General features: G+C 41.3%; 1 protein-coding gene across 4 annotated transcripts in view; it reads left to right on the forward strand.

The window, feature by feature from the left end:
* SORCS1 (sortilin related VPS10 domain containing receptor 1) overlaps positions 1–14823 on the forward strand; it is a 474955-nt gene that overhangs the window by 359794 nt on the left and 100338 nt on the right. For all 4 annotated transcript variants that reach the window (XM_036336058.1, XM_036336055.1, XM_036336056.1 and 1 more), the window contains exons 9-10: positions 4454–4633; positions 13533–13679. In XM_036336058.1, coding sequence (XP_036191951.1) covers positions 4454–4633; positions 13533–13679 — 327 coding nt within the window. The remainder of the gene's footprint in view (positions 1–4453; positions 4634–13532; positions 13680–14823) is intronic.

Below are 14823 nucleotides of genomic sequence, written 5' to 3' on the forward strand. Positions count from 1 at the left end.
TCCCATTACTCAGCCTGGCCTGAGCTCTGAGGGTAGAGGGTAATGATTCATTTGAGGGTAGTGATTCATTTAGTTCGTCCCCGTATAGCAAATGAATGTATTCTTTGGTCCAAGTGGGTGTGTACTATTTAAGGCAATGAGATGCCTCATTACAGTCCCATTACCCCTTCAAAGAGCCCGCTTGGTGGAGTGATCCGCAGTGACGGTGCGAATATTTCACGGCCCTCTATCAAAGCCGGGGCTGCTGTGGCTGGAAATGAACAAAGCTTCGTGTCCCCCAAAGCAATTGAGACAAACCAGCACTTTTGTGCTCCAATTATCATCCTCTGCCATTGCGTCAGCTCCTGAAACACCATGGTTACGCAGAGCTGTGTCAAAAACACACACGCACACAGGTTTAATATAATGGTAAAGATGACCAGAGAGGGGGATGGGGGGGTCTAATATCGCTGTCACCATGAAGAGCATGAGTCTCACCAGACAGGGAGAGATAGCGACAGTTTCCTTCCCTTAACTTACTTGGAGCTCATTCTGAGCTACTCAAGTGAGATAAATGAGGCAATACATATGAGAGTGCTCTGAGCATTTCGGAGGACAGATACTCTATAAAAGCAAGGTAATATTATTATTAGTATGGATCTAGTTGTCTGTGTGGTCGAAGATCGATGCAAACTGGGGTCTGGGTTGTGCAAAGGCTGTTCGATTCACAGCAGAAGAACAGAATTCCAGACCTACATCTGCCACTACCCTGCTTTGAAACCTGGCTGGTTTACCGATTTCTCTTTCCCTGTTTTTGTTTGTGTTCTTTCTTACATTTTTTAAAATAAGGAGTTTGGACTCACGACCATATGTTCTCACATGTGATACTCAGAATAAAATGTCCTTAGAGATGATTCGTGAAAATTTAATTCTATGACCAAATACATTAAAAAAAAGAAATAAAATCTATTCTTTGTTCCTTGACCAGAGAGTAACAGTAGCTAGCTGGTATGTTGAAGTCTCTAGGTCTAGGACATCTTGTTAACAAGAAACTTATATACTAGTAATTCAGCATAAATCAAACCATTTTACCAAAGGACCCATTTTTTAATCTATTAAAAATCTAACAATGCTACTTTCCTACGGAACAGACTTTGGGAAAGACTGTAGTAGAAGATCTCAAGGATCACTTCTAGGTCTGTAATTCTGTGGCTCAGGAAAAGCATTCAACATAACATGCTACCTGGGAGAAAGAGCGAAAGAGCATGTTTTCCTGATAGAGGAGGTGGATGTAGGTAAGAAGAAAGAATGAAGATGTCATTTAAATATGTCAAATCTTCCAATTAAAATATTTAAGACCAACTTCATTTAAAAAAAAAATTCAAAGGTTCTGGCCAGTGCGGTTCAGTTGGTTGAGCATCACCCCATGCACTGAAAGGTCACCTGTTCAAATCCCGGTCAGTACATATACCTAGGTTGTGGGTTCGTTCCCTAGTCAGGGTGTGTACACGAGGCAATCAGTCAATGTTTCTCTCTCACATTGATGTTTCTCTCTAGCTCTCTTCCTTTAGCTTCCTCTCCTTGAAGTCAATAAAAACATATATTTCTTAAATTGTTCAGTGTATGTAATTAGATTATATGGAGAGAAAGACACCTCATCTTGGTCCTTATCCAGAGGTGGCCACTTTAATCTGCTATTATTATCTGCTGTGATTATATGACTAGTACTCTGAGTGACAGAAACACGTTATGTGTCTACGTTTTCAGTTCAACATCCAAAAACTAAAGGTTCAAGTGTGTGGCATAGTATAGAGGATGTACTGTAGCCCCTGGAATTATTTAATGAGATTTCTCTTGTGACCCAGACTTCAGAGTTTCACTTTGACTCCAAAGGCACAGGAATGAGTTTTGTAGGGGCCAGGCTATTGCCGATGTACCTTAATTTGAATGGAGAGATGACAGTGTATCCCGCTGACATGGAAGGGAACTTGGATTGGGAGTAGTTATTTGAGGATTCTAAATACCAGCGTATGGCTTCTGGTCTTTATCCTATAGGAAATGGGGAGCCATAGAAGGTTTTGCTCTCCATGGTTGACTGGCCCTGGCATAATTTCCACAGCTAATTCCCTCCATGGAAAGAAACAAAACCCTTGGGTGAACCAATTTTTGTAGAGTATGTTAGTGAGCACCCTAGCGTTGGCTGTGAACAGGAAGGCCACAGTGACCTTGCTTAATCATCAAAGGGGATGTAAAGGTGTGCTTATCTGAAAACCACTGCTAAGTGGAGCAGATGTTCAGTGCTTTGAACTCCCTAGCTGATGTAATTCCCTCCCCCCCACCCCCCCACCCCCCAGGTCCATGGAAGGCCCACGAGAACTCCTGAGGCACAGCGTTCAGTTCATAGTTAAGTTACAGAGCCCAGATTTGGACTCAAACAGTTTATTTCAGAATCCATTTTTTAAAATAATTTTGCTCTATTGTCCTCTTGAACCCAAAACTTTACAGGTGGGGCAGGCTTTTAAGTTGTCCACATTCAAAGACAAAGAATGTCACAGAATATGGCCTCTCTTCTCTACCTTTCTAGACTATTTTCTTCAGGATTGACTTCATCTTCTACCTCAAAAAATATGTCTTCATCAGATCCAGACTTTAGAAAATTCTTACTATTTACAAACTAATAGTAAGAGATGCTTTCCCCCCACTCTAATAGTCCCAGCTTCGTTCCAGATTCATGTGTTATTGATTTTGCATAGGTCATATATTCAACACTGATCAAGTTGCTATCATCAGGGAAATTAGATATTCTGAATGCTGGGCCTACCAACCCACATCTGGTGCTGAGGGTGAAAGAAAACAAGAAACTGGGTTAAGAAGGAATTTGTCTGAGAGGGATGAGGATGTTTTTCAAAGTAGATTGAGATACAATTATCAGAAAAAATATAAATAGACATTGGATAGATACATGCAATGGCTCACTTTTATTCCAAAATTTAGTTTGTGTTGTTGATTAACATTGATTCAATGGGAAGGATTTATTTTGGCCTTCCAACTCTGGGTTAATTCTACAAAAGCTTAACGAAACTCTAGGCGTGAGGAATGCAAAACCCTATAGATAAAGACTTCTTCCTTCTGGACTCATTTGATTTCGCTTTGATCAAGGCTGAAAAAGAGGGAGTCACTTGTTCCTCTATGTCTAAAGCACAGTCAGAGCTGAATTGCTGATTGGTTGAATGATTGGTTGATTGATTGAGAGAACAGAGGCATATATTACAAGGAGAAAATCAGGTTAGAAGGTAGGTAGAATTTTGCTATACTGGAATTTTGACCAAGGAAGATTGACAGATCTCCTAAAGCTTTTCAAGGGTAGAGGAAGGTTCATCTGGGAAAACTTGAGTACTAAGCTACACAAAAGCCAAGAATCTTTTTGTTCTTTGTGCTTATGTATAATTTTGTTGTTTTGCTTTGATTTTTGGTTTTTGAAAGTTATATCAATGTCTACCACCTTGGGCAAACAGCACATGGACAGACATCTCCTAAGGGAGACAGCAAGCCTTGGTCTGTGTCTGCTTTTCTCTGAACATCCACTTCTCTGGAGTTCAGAATAGGGGAAGAAGGAATTGAAATTCCCACCCCAGGGACATCTGCTCACTGCCCCCACATTACTTTTGCCTTCTTTTTATCTTCCAGGACTACCAGGGTATGAAAACATCATCAATTATGCAGTCTCTCTCTCTCTCTCTTTTTTTCTTCTTTTACTTAAGGTTTCCTGCTGAACTAAGTTGTTTAGATTAGCAGCTAAGACCTTGAAAACACATTAACATGAATATTAGTGCTTTGCTTTCTCAGGTGAACATTATTCCTCAAGGTCTTCCAGGGGTTCCTGAACCTTTGGGCAGTGCTTCTCAAATTTTATTGTGCGTATTAATCACCCATGGATCTTATTAAAATGCAGATTTTTGATTCAATAGGTGGAACTCGAAGTTCTGTGTGTCTAACACACTTGCAGGTGATGCCCGTACTGGTCCATGGACCACACTGGAATATGCAGAGCTTGTCAGGTTTCTCTCTGTTCCTCCAGATTTTTATGAAGGAATAAACTCCATATAATCCTTCTGAGCATGAACCATGTTGTAGTTGGCAAATATATCAGAATGACTGATTCTCCAAAGTCATACATATTTGAGAAAGTATTCTTCAATTATCGAATGAGACAAATCATAACTGAGCTACCAAGCATCTCTCTGTCCTATTTTCTCATAACACTGCTGCCTAACCCCATACAAGAGAAAGGAAATACATGAATAACACTTAACTAATTAATTATTACATCACAAATACCTGAAAGGAAAATCTCTACCTTCCCTTATAGTTGCCGAAGTGCCTATTTCGGTATTCCTCATTAGAGTCTACGCTGTTTGGATGCATGTCAGATTTATTTATAAAATTCTTCTTCACTTTCCTGTGTTTTATTTAGGACATGCACGTCATCAGCACAGATGAGAATCAAGTGTTTGCAGCGGTCCAAGAATGGAACCAAAACGACACCTACAACCTCTACATCTCAGACACCAGGGGTGTCTATTTCACCTTGGCCTTGGAGAATGTCCAGAGCAGCAGAGGCCCTGAGGGCAATGTCATGATCGACCTCTATGAGGTATGTCACAAGGCACGTGTGGTCCTGAGCCACTCCAGTGCCTGCACTGGCTGATGAAGGCCCAACTGGCTGTTTCCTTCATCATTTTGATATGAGCAAGTTATGTGGCCTCATTCAATTTGGGAGAGGGAGTGAGTTGCAGAACATTTGTAATGCAACCCACGGAACAGCTCTGGGAAGGATCTTTTGTTCACCAAGTTCACAGGCCAGGAAGCCCCCGAGGACTTGGAGAGCATCAGAGGAAGCGGTAAAGCAATTACAGGGTTTGAACAAGAGCCTGGATGCTGTTGTATGTCAGTGGTCGTATATCACCTCATGAACCAGGAGGTCACATACAACCGATTCCTGGTCAGGGCACATGCCTGGGTTGTGAGCACAATCCCCAGTAGGGGGCATGCAGGAGGCAGTCTATCAATGATTCTCTGTCATCATTGATGTTTCTCTCTCTCTCTCCCTTTCCCTTCCTCTCTGAAATCAATAAAAATACATATATTTAAAAAGAAGGATTTCAACAAGATTCACAGAATATGCGATTTGAAAATAGTCTTGAGAGGCCAGCAGGGTATCAGGATGTAGAGCAGTGGTTCTCAACCTTCCTAATACCGCGACCCTTTAATACAGTTCCTCATGTTGTGGTGACCCCCAATTTCATTGTTACAAATTGAACATAATTAAAGCATAGTGATTAATCACAAAAACAATATGGGATTATATGTGTTTTCCAATGGTCTTAGGCGACCCCTGTGAAAGGGTTGTTCGACCCCCAAAGGGGTTGCGACCCACAGGTTGAGAACCGCTGACGTAGAGCAAAGGGGACAGTGGTCCCTTATCTCTGTCTGAGGAAAATAAGGGAGGAGACACCTTCACATTGCATCAGAAGACACTCCCTTGGACTTGAACACCTTTCCAACTAGATAACCTCCACTGGCTTGACTGCCTGCCTCTCAGAGGAACAGTGAGTGAGATAAGAGTAATAGATCTTTCTTTCCTAAATGACGGATGGAGGGGGACAGAGCAGAGTTCCCCAGGCTTCCTTAAAGGAACTTTGGCCCTTTGTTTCTCAAAATGACCAAGATTGAAAATAAAATGCTATATGTTGGATCAGTTAGCTTTTATGGCAAACACCAATGCTCTAATTGCCATTTAAGGCACAGTTAGGTAGAAAGAAAGCTGCTATTTTGGGATGGATTTGAGCCATTTGTCAGTTTTATCTTATGCTATGAATGATTTATAATGGCTTATAATGACCCATTTAAAAACACATTCAGAATGTGGGACGTTTAATCATATGCCTATATTCTATGTGAAAAATATTCTAAAACCGATTCAAATATGTGCAGTCACAATGATGCTATTGTTTGGCTGAGTGTAAGCTCTGAAGGTCAAGGGGTTTTATAAGGAGAAATTTGTATCAAGATGTCAAGGATATAAACCAATGTCTCTGAAGAAATTCAAATTTATATTTTAATTTTCTGAATGCTATCTATACTCTTTCTCCTCTAGGAGTTCTTAGGGATTTTCTCCTAGTAGTTAAACTTCTCTGTATGTATAAAGGCATGATAACACACTATATGCCCAATTCAGAGCCTGGGGATTTGTCATGGAAATTGTGGTAGATGAGCATTGAGTGTAGTGTGTGTATATCTTTAGAAAAACACTCTGCAAACTTTTTTTTAATATATTCACAGTTTCTTCCACTTCCTTTTCTGCTCATGTCCCAGATAAATATAGTATCATAAATCTCAGCCTCAAACTAAACATGTATTTGGGAAAACATTTACATTTTCTGGTGATTTAGTTTCAAATTACTGTTGGATAAAATTGTGACTTAGAGTATGAATGTTGGAGTCAGGTTTTCTGGGTTTAAATCCTAGCTATACCACAGATATGTATTCTTGACACATATCCAGTAACTTCTGATACTCACTTTCCTTACTGAAAATATGGAGATAAACAGGGTGCCTACTTGACAGGGTTTCTCTGAGGATTAAACAAGTTAATCTTCTTGAAGTACTGTGAACAGTGCCTAAAATACTCAACAAATTATAGATAGCATAATTAGTATTATGTTCCAATAAGTTTAAGCCCCAGTATGATGTCCTATTTTTTTTTTAAATCTGCCCACATTGTTTAAATGTCTAACACATTTCCGCTATTTCAGATCTCTACTTCTCCCATATTGCAATTAGCATGGCCATATGACATTCTTTAACACCAACGAGTTGTCTCCTTATAAACAAGTGTAAATTGCTACATTTCTTTCCTCATTTGTAAATGTCTTATAAACATTTAAACTTTAAGGGTGTTGTGTTGAAATGCCATGTGTTGTCTTGCTTTCATCCAGCACTTGCAATGGAAAGCTCTTGCTCCATGTGTGGTATCTGCTGGTCTGAAGTCAAAGCAGCTTGATTCCCTGATCTTGTCTCTGTCCTGGCTCTCCCTCCTTGTGTCCCCCCCCCCACACACACACACAAAAAGAAACAACAAAAAAAACCACAAAAACATTTTCTGAAGCATCAGTATTTGGGATTGTATTTGATTATGACCAAGGGATGAGTTCTTCCCTTTCTGATTATCCCCTCCCCTCTTCTCAACTCAATGTGGAAAAATTTCTCTGCATAAATTTTGTTTTCTGCAAAAATAGACACCATTTTAATTGGCCCCTTGATGATAGAAGAGATGACAGGTTTGGACAGGAATGACTTTGCAATGTCCTGTTATTTTAAACTATTTGCTCAAGTGGTTTTCTGAATGTAAACATCACTACCACGGGTACAGAATGAGAAGAAGAAACTGGTTGACCTCTGGCCATGGCAACCATTCTTTGGTAATTCCTTGTGTTTCCCCTGTGTCTCTCTCAGCTATCTGTAGAGGATCTGCGGGCTCTTATTAGTGTCACTGTGAGCAGTGGAGTGACTGCATTATGTAAAGGTGCTCAGCTTCCTGGGGCTGGGAAGAAGAGTCTTTCTTTTATTAGCCTGACAGTTCACTGCAACTTGAATTGAAATGGATGTGATCAGAATGGCAGTGCCAGATCTTCTGATTACCTAGCTAGAAGGGATATTGGCTGACACAGAACCTGGCACCAGTGTTCCTTCAATGTGATTGTTCTGGCTAGCAGGAAGCTGAGAACCAACCAGCATGAATCCCCCAGGAGACTTACAGTGAATGATGAGCACTTAGAGATAAATGAAAAGTAAGAAAATCCGTAGCTGATTTTAAAAGAAGCAGAGATGAGCAGCATAGGAGGTGATGGGTGATAGAGAATACTAGTACATGTCTGCTCACCATTGGGGGTAACTGTGGTGACTTTTGGTATGTGTTTTTTGCATGCCTGCCAATTACCTGTGAGTTCTGTATTTGTATGCTCTTTAAGCTAGTTTAGCAGAGGGAAACTATAATGTGTAGGTGTATGACGAGTCTGTGTATCAAGGATACGTATTGTTGATGAGTCTTTGTGGGAAATGCAGAAGGAATTAATCATTCTATTCCCACACACATTGGACCCTTGTGACAAATGTAGTTCTCTCTACACTAGAACATGTGTATGTGACGAGATAGGAGAAGGGGAAATGTTGGGAACAAAGTGTTGTGGGGGTAGATTATGTTTTAGTTATGGAAACACCAGCCATTTCCCTCAGTATGAGTTATTCAATTGAACATGGAATCCATTCAAGAGAATCAATAAAAATGAGCCATTGGCTACACAGCAAGAGTACTAGAAACTGATTTTTTTAAATGAAAGAGCATAATAATAATAATAATAACTAATATTTTGGATGCCATTATGTGCCAAGCACTATGTAAAAAAACATTAGTGAATATTTAATTCAATTCATATATGAGGGACTATAATTCCTCCCATTTCACACATAAGTAAATGCAGGCAGAGAGAGTACAATCATTTCTGCAAGATTACAAAGATAGTAAGTGGTGGATTTAGGATCTGAAGCCTAGAATATGCAAATTCTTACCTATAAACTATTTTGTGTCTCTGGAAACATCAGTGTTTGGGATTGTATTTGATGGTGACCAAGTAAAAGCTGTAAGATAGAAGGACATTGAAGGGCAGGATGACTAGTATTGGACTTAGCAGTAGAAGAAATTAGACTGGAAAAAGAAAATGGTTTGGGGAAAAGCCAACATAAACAGAATGAGCAGATGATTGCTCCAGACCTGCTCACTACCTTCTGAACCAAGACCGGAGCCTGCAGCTGTAGCTAAATTCAGTGTTATAATAATGTGGCCCTCAGTGCTGTCCCATGATGTGTTTGTGTAAAAGCAGCCTAGAAACAAGTGTCTTAAAATCCTGTCATTCACGAAGAGCACAGCATTCCCGTGGTACCATGTGGACGGCTAACAGAAGACAGCATGCCTGATGGTGACCAGAGCAAGAGAGCTGTGACGAGCTATAGTGTCTGCAACGTGTGGTTCCTAGTGTGTTCATCTGGTGTGGATGATGAGAGGGAGTCTGACAGCTTTAGACAAGATCCTTCCTCCTTGGGGAAGGGAATATTAATTAATGATGATGAAGAGCACTTTGGCTTAATGGACAATGACAGTCCACCCAGCCAAGCGGAAAGGTTTGTGTTGGCAGTCAAGCCACCTGGCCAGCAAATTCAGAATGCCCAGAATGTGTGTGCACTTGAGTGAGCCACACTGGGTGCCATGCCAGACACGGTGTGTGTTTTGTTAAGCACACGGGGTCTTCTCCACATTATGAATGTCCTCTCTTTCAAAGAGAAAGCTCCATAGTTATGGGCATGCACTCCCTGTTCCCCATGGCAGTGCAGCCAGGTGTTGGACAGGGGCGGGGGCGGGAGCCTCCTCTGCCCCAGCAGATATGTAAACAAGGGCAAAGAGATGTCTGCTCAGGAGCCTGGAGCCCCAGGTTTGCCCAGGGTGGTGGAGGCCACATTTCTGATGTGTGTGTGTGTAGGGGCGAGGTGAAGGGTGGCCTTTCACCCTGGGCCCAGCCTGCCTTCATGGGGTCACCTAGGGGCCTTGGTCTGCACCAAGCATGTCTAATACCCTGATTTCTTAGGGAAAGACTGCCTCATACAATCCAGCACAGGAGGTGGGAAAGAAAAAGGCTTTCCCATCCAGGACATATTTATTACAGGACATGGAACGTGCCATCTAATTATTGAAGGTGATTGTCTCCCTGGGAGGGGAGTGCTGTCTGATCAAGGCCCCGGGGGAGGAAAGAACATTTAGATTTTTTTTGGCAATGGGTTCTCTGGTGGCAGATCACTCCTGTTCCCGCTGACTATGTCTCTCCTGGATCTTCTCTTCAGAACGGAAACATACCCTAGCCTCAAAGACCAAAGAAATCAAGGTCATGAATATGTTCTTTTTCTTGTCACAGGTTTTGATTCATCTTTTTCATTTTCTTCACATCTTGACCTTTTGGATTTGTAATTTCAGTCAGAGTCAGAGAGGGGGGGGGGAAGTATCTGAGCATCAGAGGCGGAAAAGAGCAAAAGCTTCTGTGCAAGAATCTTCCCAACTTAGCCTCCACATGCAACATATGAAAGATTGGGACCGGAAAGGACCCTATGGTGGTAACTATGAAAAGTAAAAGGGGATAAGTGGGTTCTTCCGTTAAAACACCAAAGAAATCCAAGCCTTGCATATTCTAACTCTCAAAAAAGGTCTCTTGAATGAATATATAATTGTTTAAACACCCTGGGTACTATGACCCCAGTACTTATAAGAATGCATGATAAATAGAAGCTCAAAAATATTTACTGAGCAACTATTGAGTAAATGTACTACTGAATGAATAAAACGCAGCTTCCTGTAAGTGTGATAGCCATAGGTGGTATTTCCCTCTGAATGCTCTGGGTTGAGAGAGAAGTTGGAGGAAATAGTACAGAAGTGTATGGGTTCTAGAGTTAGACAGACTGACTTGGAGTCCAGTTCTAAGGTTCCCTAGGGGATGACTTCAGACAAGTGATTGGCCACATCTGAACGTTGGTTTTCTCCTCTGTAAAATGAGGATAACATTGACTCTGCCACTTAGAATGCATGGGCAGATTAATGCTCATGCTTGCAAAGCCTGTCATGTAATGCCTAACATTTCATAAGTGCTTATTTAATCCGGGGTGCTGTTATTGTGGTTATAGCTTCCAATGCAGAATTCTTATTACCTGTTACATTAAAAACAAAACCAGGACTTGCAGACAAGTCCAAAGAAGCAAACAATAAAAACACACCTCGAATGGGACTTCCATGGAGCAATGCCCTGGCCGCAGGAAGGAGATAAGCAGACCCTCTCCAGCTCTATCCCCTCTTGTCACACACTCCCTGCGCTTTGCCAGGTTTTTATTCCTCAGGATAAACCTGAAGGCCAAGCTGCCAGAGATGAGTTACAAAGCACAGCTCTCAGCTCAAGTGGCCTTTGATAATGCCAAGCAGTTGGGGGCCATAAAGTCACCACTTCCGCTAAGCAAATGAACCAGCTGCTAAATGTATAGAGCCCTGCTCTGACCAAAAGAGGAGGAGCCGCGCAGGAAGGGGAATGGGCAATGAAACTCCCTGGAGAGGCAATATTTCTATCCCCTCTGTACCTATGGTCACCTCCCAGCGTGTGTGATGGGTAAGACAGTGCCATTTCTCATGTATGGGTTTCCCTGAGGAGGGAAGACCAGTGTGACTTTGTAAGAATTCTGATCTGTGAAATTTAATTTTTAAAGAACTGGCAGTTTAGCTGTAGTGAAATATGTAGCAGCCTCCGGAACATATGCAAAACCAATGTGGGTTTCCCTGGTGAGTCACCCTTCCAGAGCTGGTATAGTGAGTGAATAACTAAATGCAATTTGTAATTCACATGCCATTGTTGGGAGGTCAGTGCTCCTGGAGTGCAGGCCTCCCACCCTGTGGAGGATCAAGAAACTGCTCCTGCTGTTGCTGATTGCCCCCAATGAGGCTTGCTGCCCTAAGTAGTAGTTCAAAGCATTCCTACCAGGCACTCATTTCTATGATTTACTTGCTTAACACACTTGTCTTCCAAAAGTGTATGAAGTTGGCCCAACTCTACATTACCCCAGATGCCAGATCAGCAGGTACAAACTAATGAGGTTTGAATGTGTCAAAAGGAAAGGCAAGCCCTGGATCCTCTACTGATTGAAACCCAGCCTCTTTGAACAGACAAATTCAGAGCTGTAGTTGTTGGAAGATCAGCAGAAGTCAGAAAATCCGGGTGTGAGTGAACCCCAGCTCTGTTATCTTAAACAATTGATTTTTGTTTACACCTCAGTTTCCCCATCCATAGAATGGGTATAATAGCTGTGGTGGCAGGTTTGCAGTGAACATCGAAAGTTTTTTATATATAAAGTACTGAGCATACTTCTTGGTGCATGGCAAGGATCAATGCTGTTGTACTTGTCTGCCTAAAACCTTTATAAGATAATATAAAGGGCCTGAGTTAAATGAAATGGGCTCAGATATGCTCGTGAGCTTATTCACTTCATCCCAGTCTGTGCAACAGAAAGCCAGTTAGTCTGTTTGTTTCCTCGTCCTCAAAATATGAGTAATGCTAACTGTATCATGTGCTTAATGTGAGAGTTAAGTGAGGTCACCTGTGCATAGTGTTGGAATGCACAATTTAACATATCTCAGACCCTTTCCTCACTGCCCTCCAGTTTTCCTGGGTTGTCATAATTCCAAGCAGAGTAAAATATGCTTGAATGTGTTTAATAAACACAAAAACACCCAAAGATATAATGCATCCTTCATGATTTGTTAGAGCACAGTTTGGGCAACTTACCAATTGTTACCTCTTTCATAACTTATAGAACAGAGAAGGCATATTTTCAGAGCCAGGTAATTAATAAGGACTGTTTATAGTGGGAACAATAGTATTATGGGCATGGAGGAGGGATTAGCCAACAATTTAGGGGGATTATTACTTCTTTAAATTTAAGAGCAGTTATCTTTTGCTCAGTGTATTTTGGTGGCTTAGTAGAGCAATCTCTTACAGGGAAAAAATAGTAATTGGATCGTTAGCTTTCACTGGCCTCTTTTAATCGCCCACAGCTCTAGAGAGCACCGTGATTTAGATAGTTCTTAAGAGCACGGGCTGTGAAGACATTGAGTTGTGGGTTGAAATCCCAGCCACTTACTAGCCTGTGTACCCAGTCTTTCTTTGGCTGTGTGACCTTGGGCAAGTCACTTAACCTGGATAAGCCTCAGTTTCCCCATGTGTAACATAGAATAGGTGATAATTACCCAAGAGAACTGTTACAAGATTTAAATGAAATAACATATTTAAGACTGTGGGTGCTGAGGGTAACATAAAATAAAATAGCGTCTATTTATTTATCATTTATTGAATAGCAAAACTGAAAGCACCAGAGTTTATCTCTAGGCAATGGCAAGCTACTACCAACCTACCTTAGGGGCCATAAAAATTCTCTATCACAGTTGCATTAGGCCCCCCATACCATAGGGAAGTGATGGCGAACCTTTTGAGCTCGGCGTGTCAGCATTTTGAAAAACCCTAACTTAACTCCGGTGCCGTGTCACATATAGAAATTTTTTGATATTTGCAACCATAGTAAAACAAAGACATATATTTTTGATATTTATTTTATATATTTAAATGTCATTTAACAAAGAAAAATCAACCAAAAAATGAGTTCGTGTGTCACCTCTGACACGCGTGTCATAGGTTCGCCATCACTGCCATAGGGGCTCAGGTCTGTTGCTTTCTGCCTCACTGTCCAGGGAGTCATTATACTTAATCATCACCCCCTCCTTCTACCATCTTCACCCCCTCTTCCCTCCAAGACAAGTGCTCACTGCTGAATTAAACAGTCTGCCTCTGTTCTTTTAAGTAAACAAAGACATCCCTTTTCAAATCGATGTATTTTTCAGCCATGTCCATTTTTCCCAGGTAGCAGGGATAAAGGGGATGTTCTTGGCTAACAAGAAGATTGACAGCCAAGTGAAGACGTTCATCACCTATAACAAAGGCAGAGACTGGCATTTGCTGCAGGCGCCGGACACGGATTTAAGGGGGGACCCTGTGCACTGCTTACTGGTGAGTCTTCATATTGGGGCAGAATGTCCCAGTCAGTGGGGGCTGGACATAGGTGTTAACAAACAGAGGGAGGTGATTCCAGGGTTCCTTGCTTAGTTGCAGAACCAAAGGGGACAGGGACAGGCACGAAGGCAGCATGTAGAAGAGTCACTGGACTGCCTTTTGAGATGGAACAGAGAGATCAGAGAAAAGCAGAAAGTTTCTTACTCACTTCCAAGGATGTTCAGTTGTGCCCCGAATTCTGATGAGGAGCTCACATTGTAGTTTAAGGGAGAACCTGATAGCTTCCACTGTGGTGGGGAGATACACCTTTAATTCCCTACGAATAACTTGTTACAGATCAAATGACACATACATTCTTGTGTAGAATAGATGAACTGAATGCAAAATTTTGTAGTCGTATTTTCTAGAGGAGATGCTTATTCATATTTTCAGAGGAGTTTATGCCTCAAATAAGGGTAAGAACTACTGATGTGAATTTTAATTGGAACTCTTTATGATATGTTCCATTCATTTGTGCTGCATTATATAAAGTTGGTAGTGGCAAACAATGGTCTGTGAGGCAAATATGGCCCACCACTTGTATTTTAAAATAAATTTTTATTCTTATTCATGTATATATTGCCTGTGTGCTACAGTGGCTGAGTTGAGTAGTCATAGCAGGACTTTATGGTCCACCACGCCTAATATATTTATTATTTTAAAAATACTTAAAGAATGTTTGCTGACCCCCACTTTGAAGTATGGCTCCCTCTTAATTATCTAACATTTGGGGAATAAATAGATCAGCATGAACTTATTTGTAATTTGATTATATGTTGGGGTCTGAGAGAGGGATCAAAAATGGGTGTTGCCTCCACAGCGTGTGAGGTCTGCTTGAAAGGGACTAGACTAATAAATGAAAGATTATAGGGTTACATTTCACTCCCCTCAGTGATGCTGGTGCCTGCCCCATACTTCACCCAGGAATGGATACTGAGTGAATGAAGAAGGAGGGGAAGAAGAGATTATTTTCAAAACAAAGTATAATCAAATGCTAACGTCTTTAAAACAATCTAGAAGTTGTATTTATATTCACACACAAAAAAAAGGAGACTAGTATGTTAAGCTGGAGAAAAGACCTCTTAGTTTTAGTAAGAGCTTG

The sequence above is a fragment of the Myotis myotis genome, unplaced genomic scaffold (assembly GCF_014108235.1).
Source record: "Myotis myotis isolate mMyoMyo1 unplaced genomic scaffold, mMyoMyo1.p scaffold_m19_p_15, whole genome shotgun sequence".
In the NCBI taxonomy this organism is placed as follows: domain Eukaryota; kingdom Metazoa; phylum Chordata; class Mammalia; order Chiroptera; family Vespertilionidae; genus Myotis; species Myotis myotis.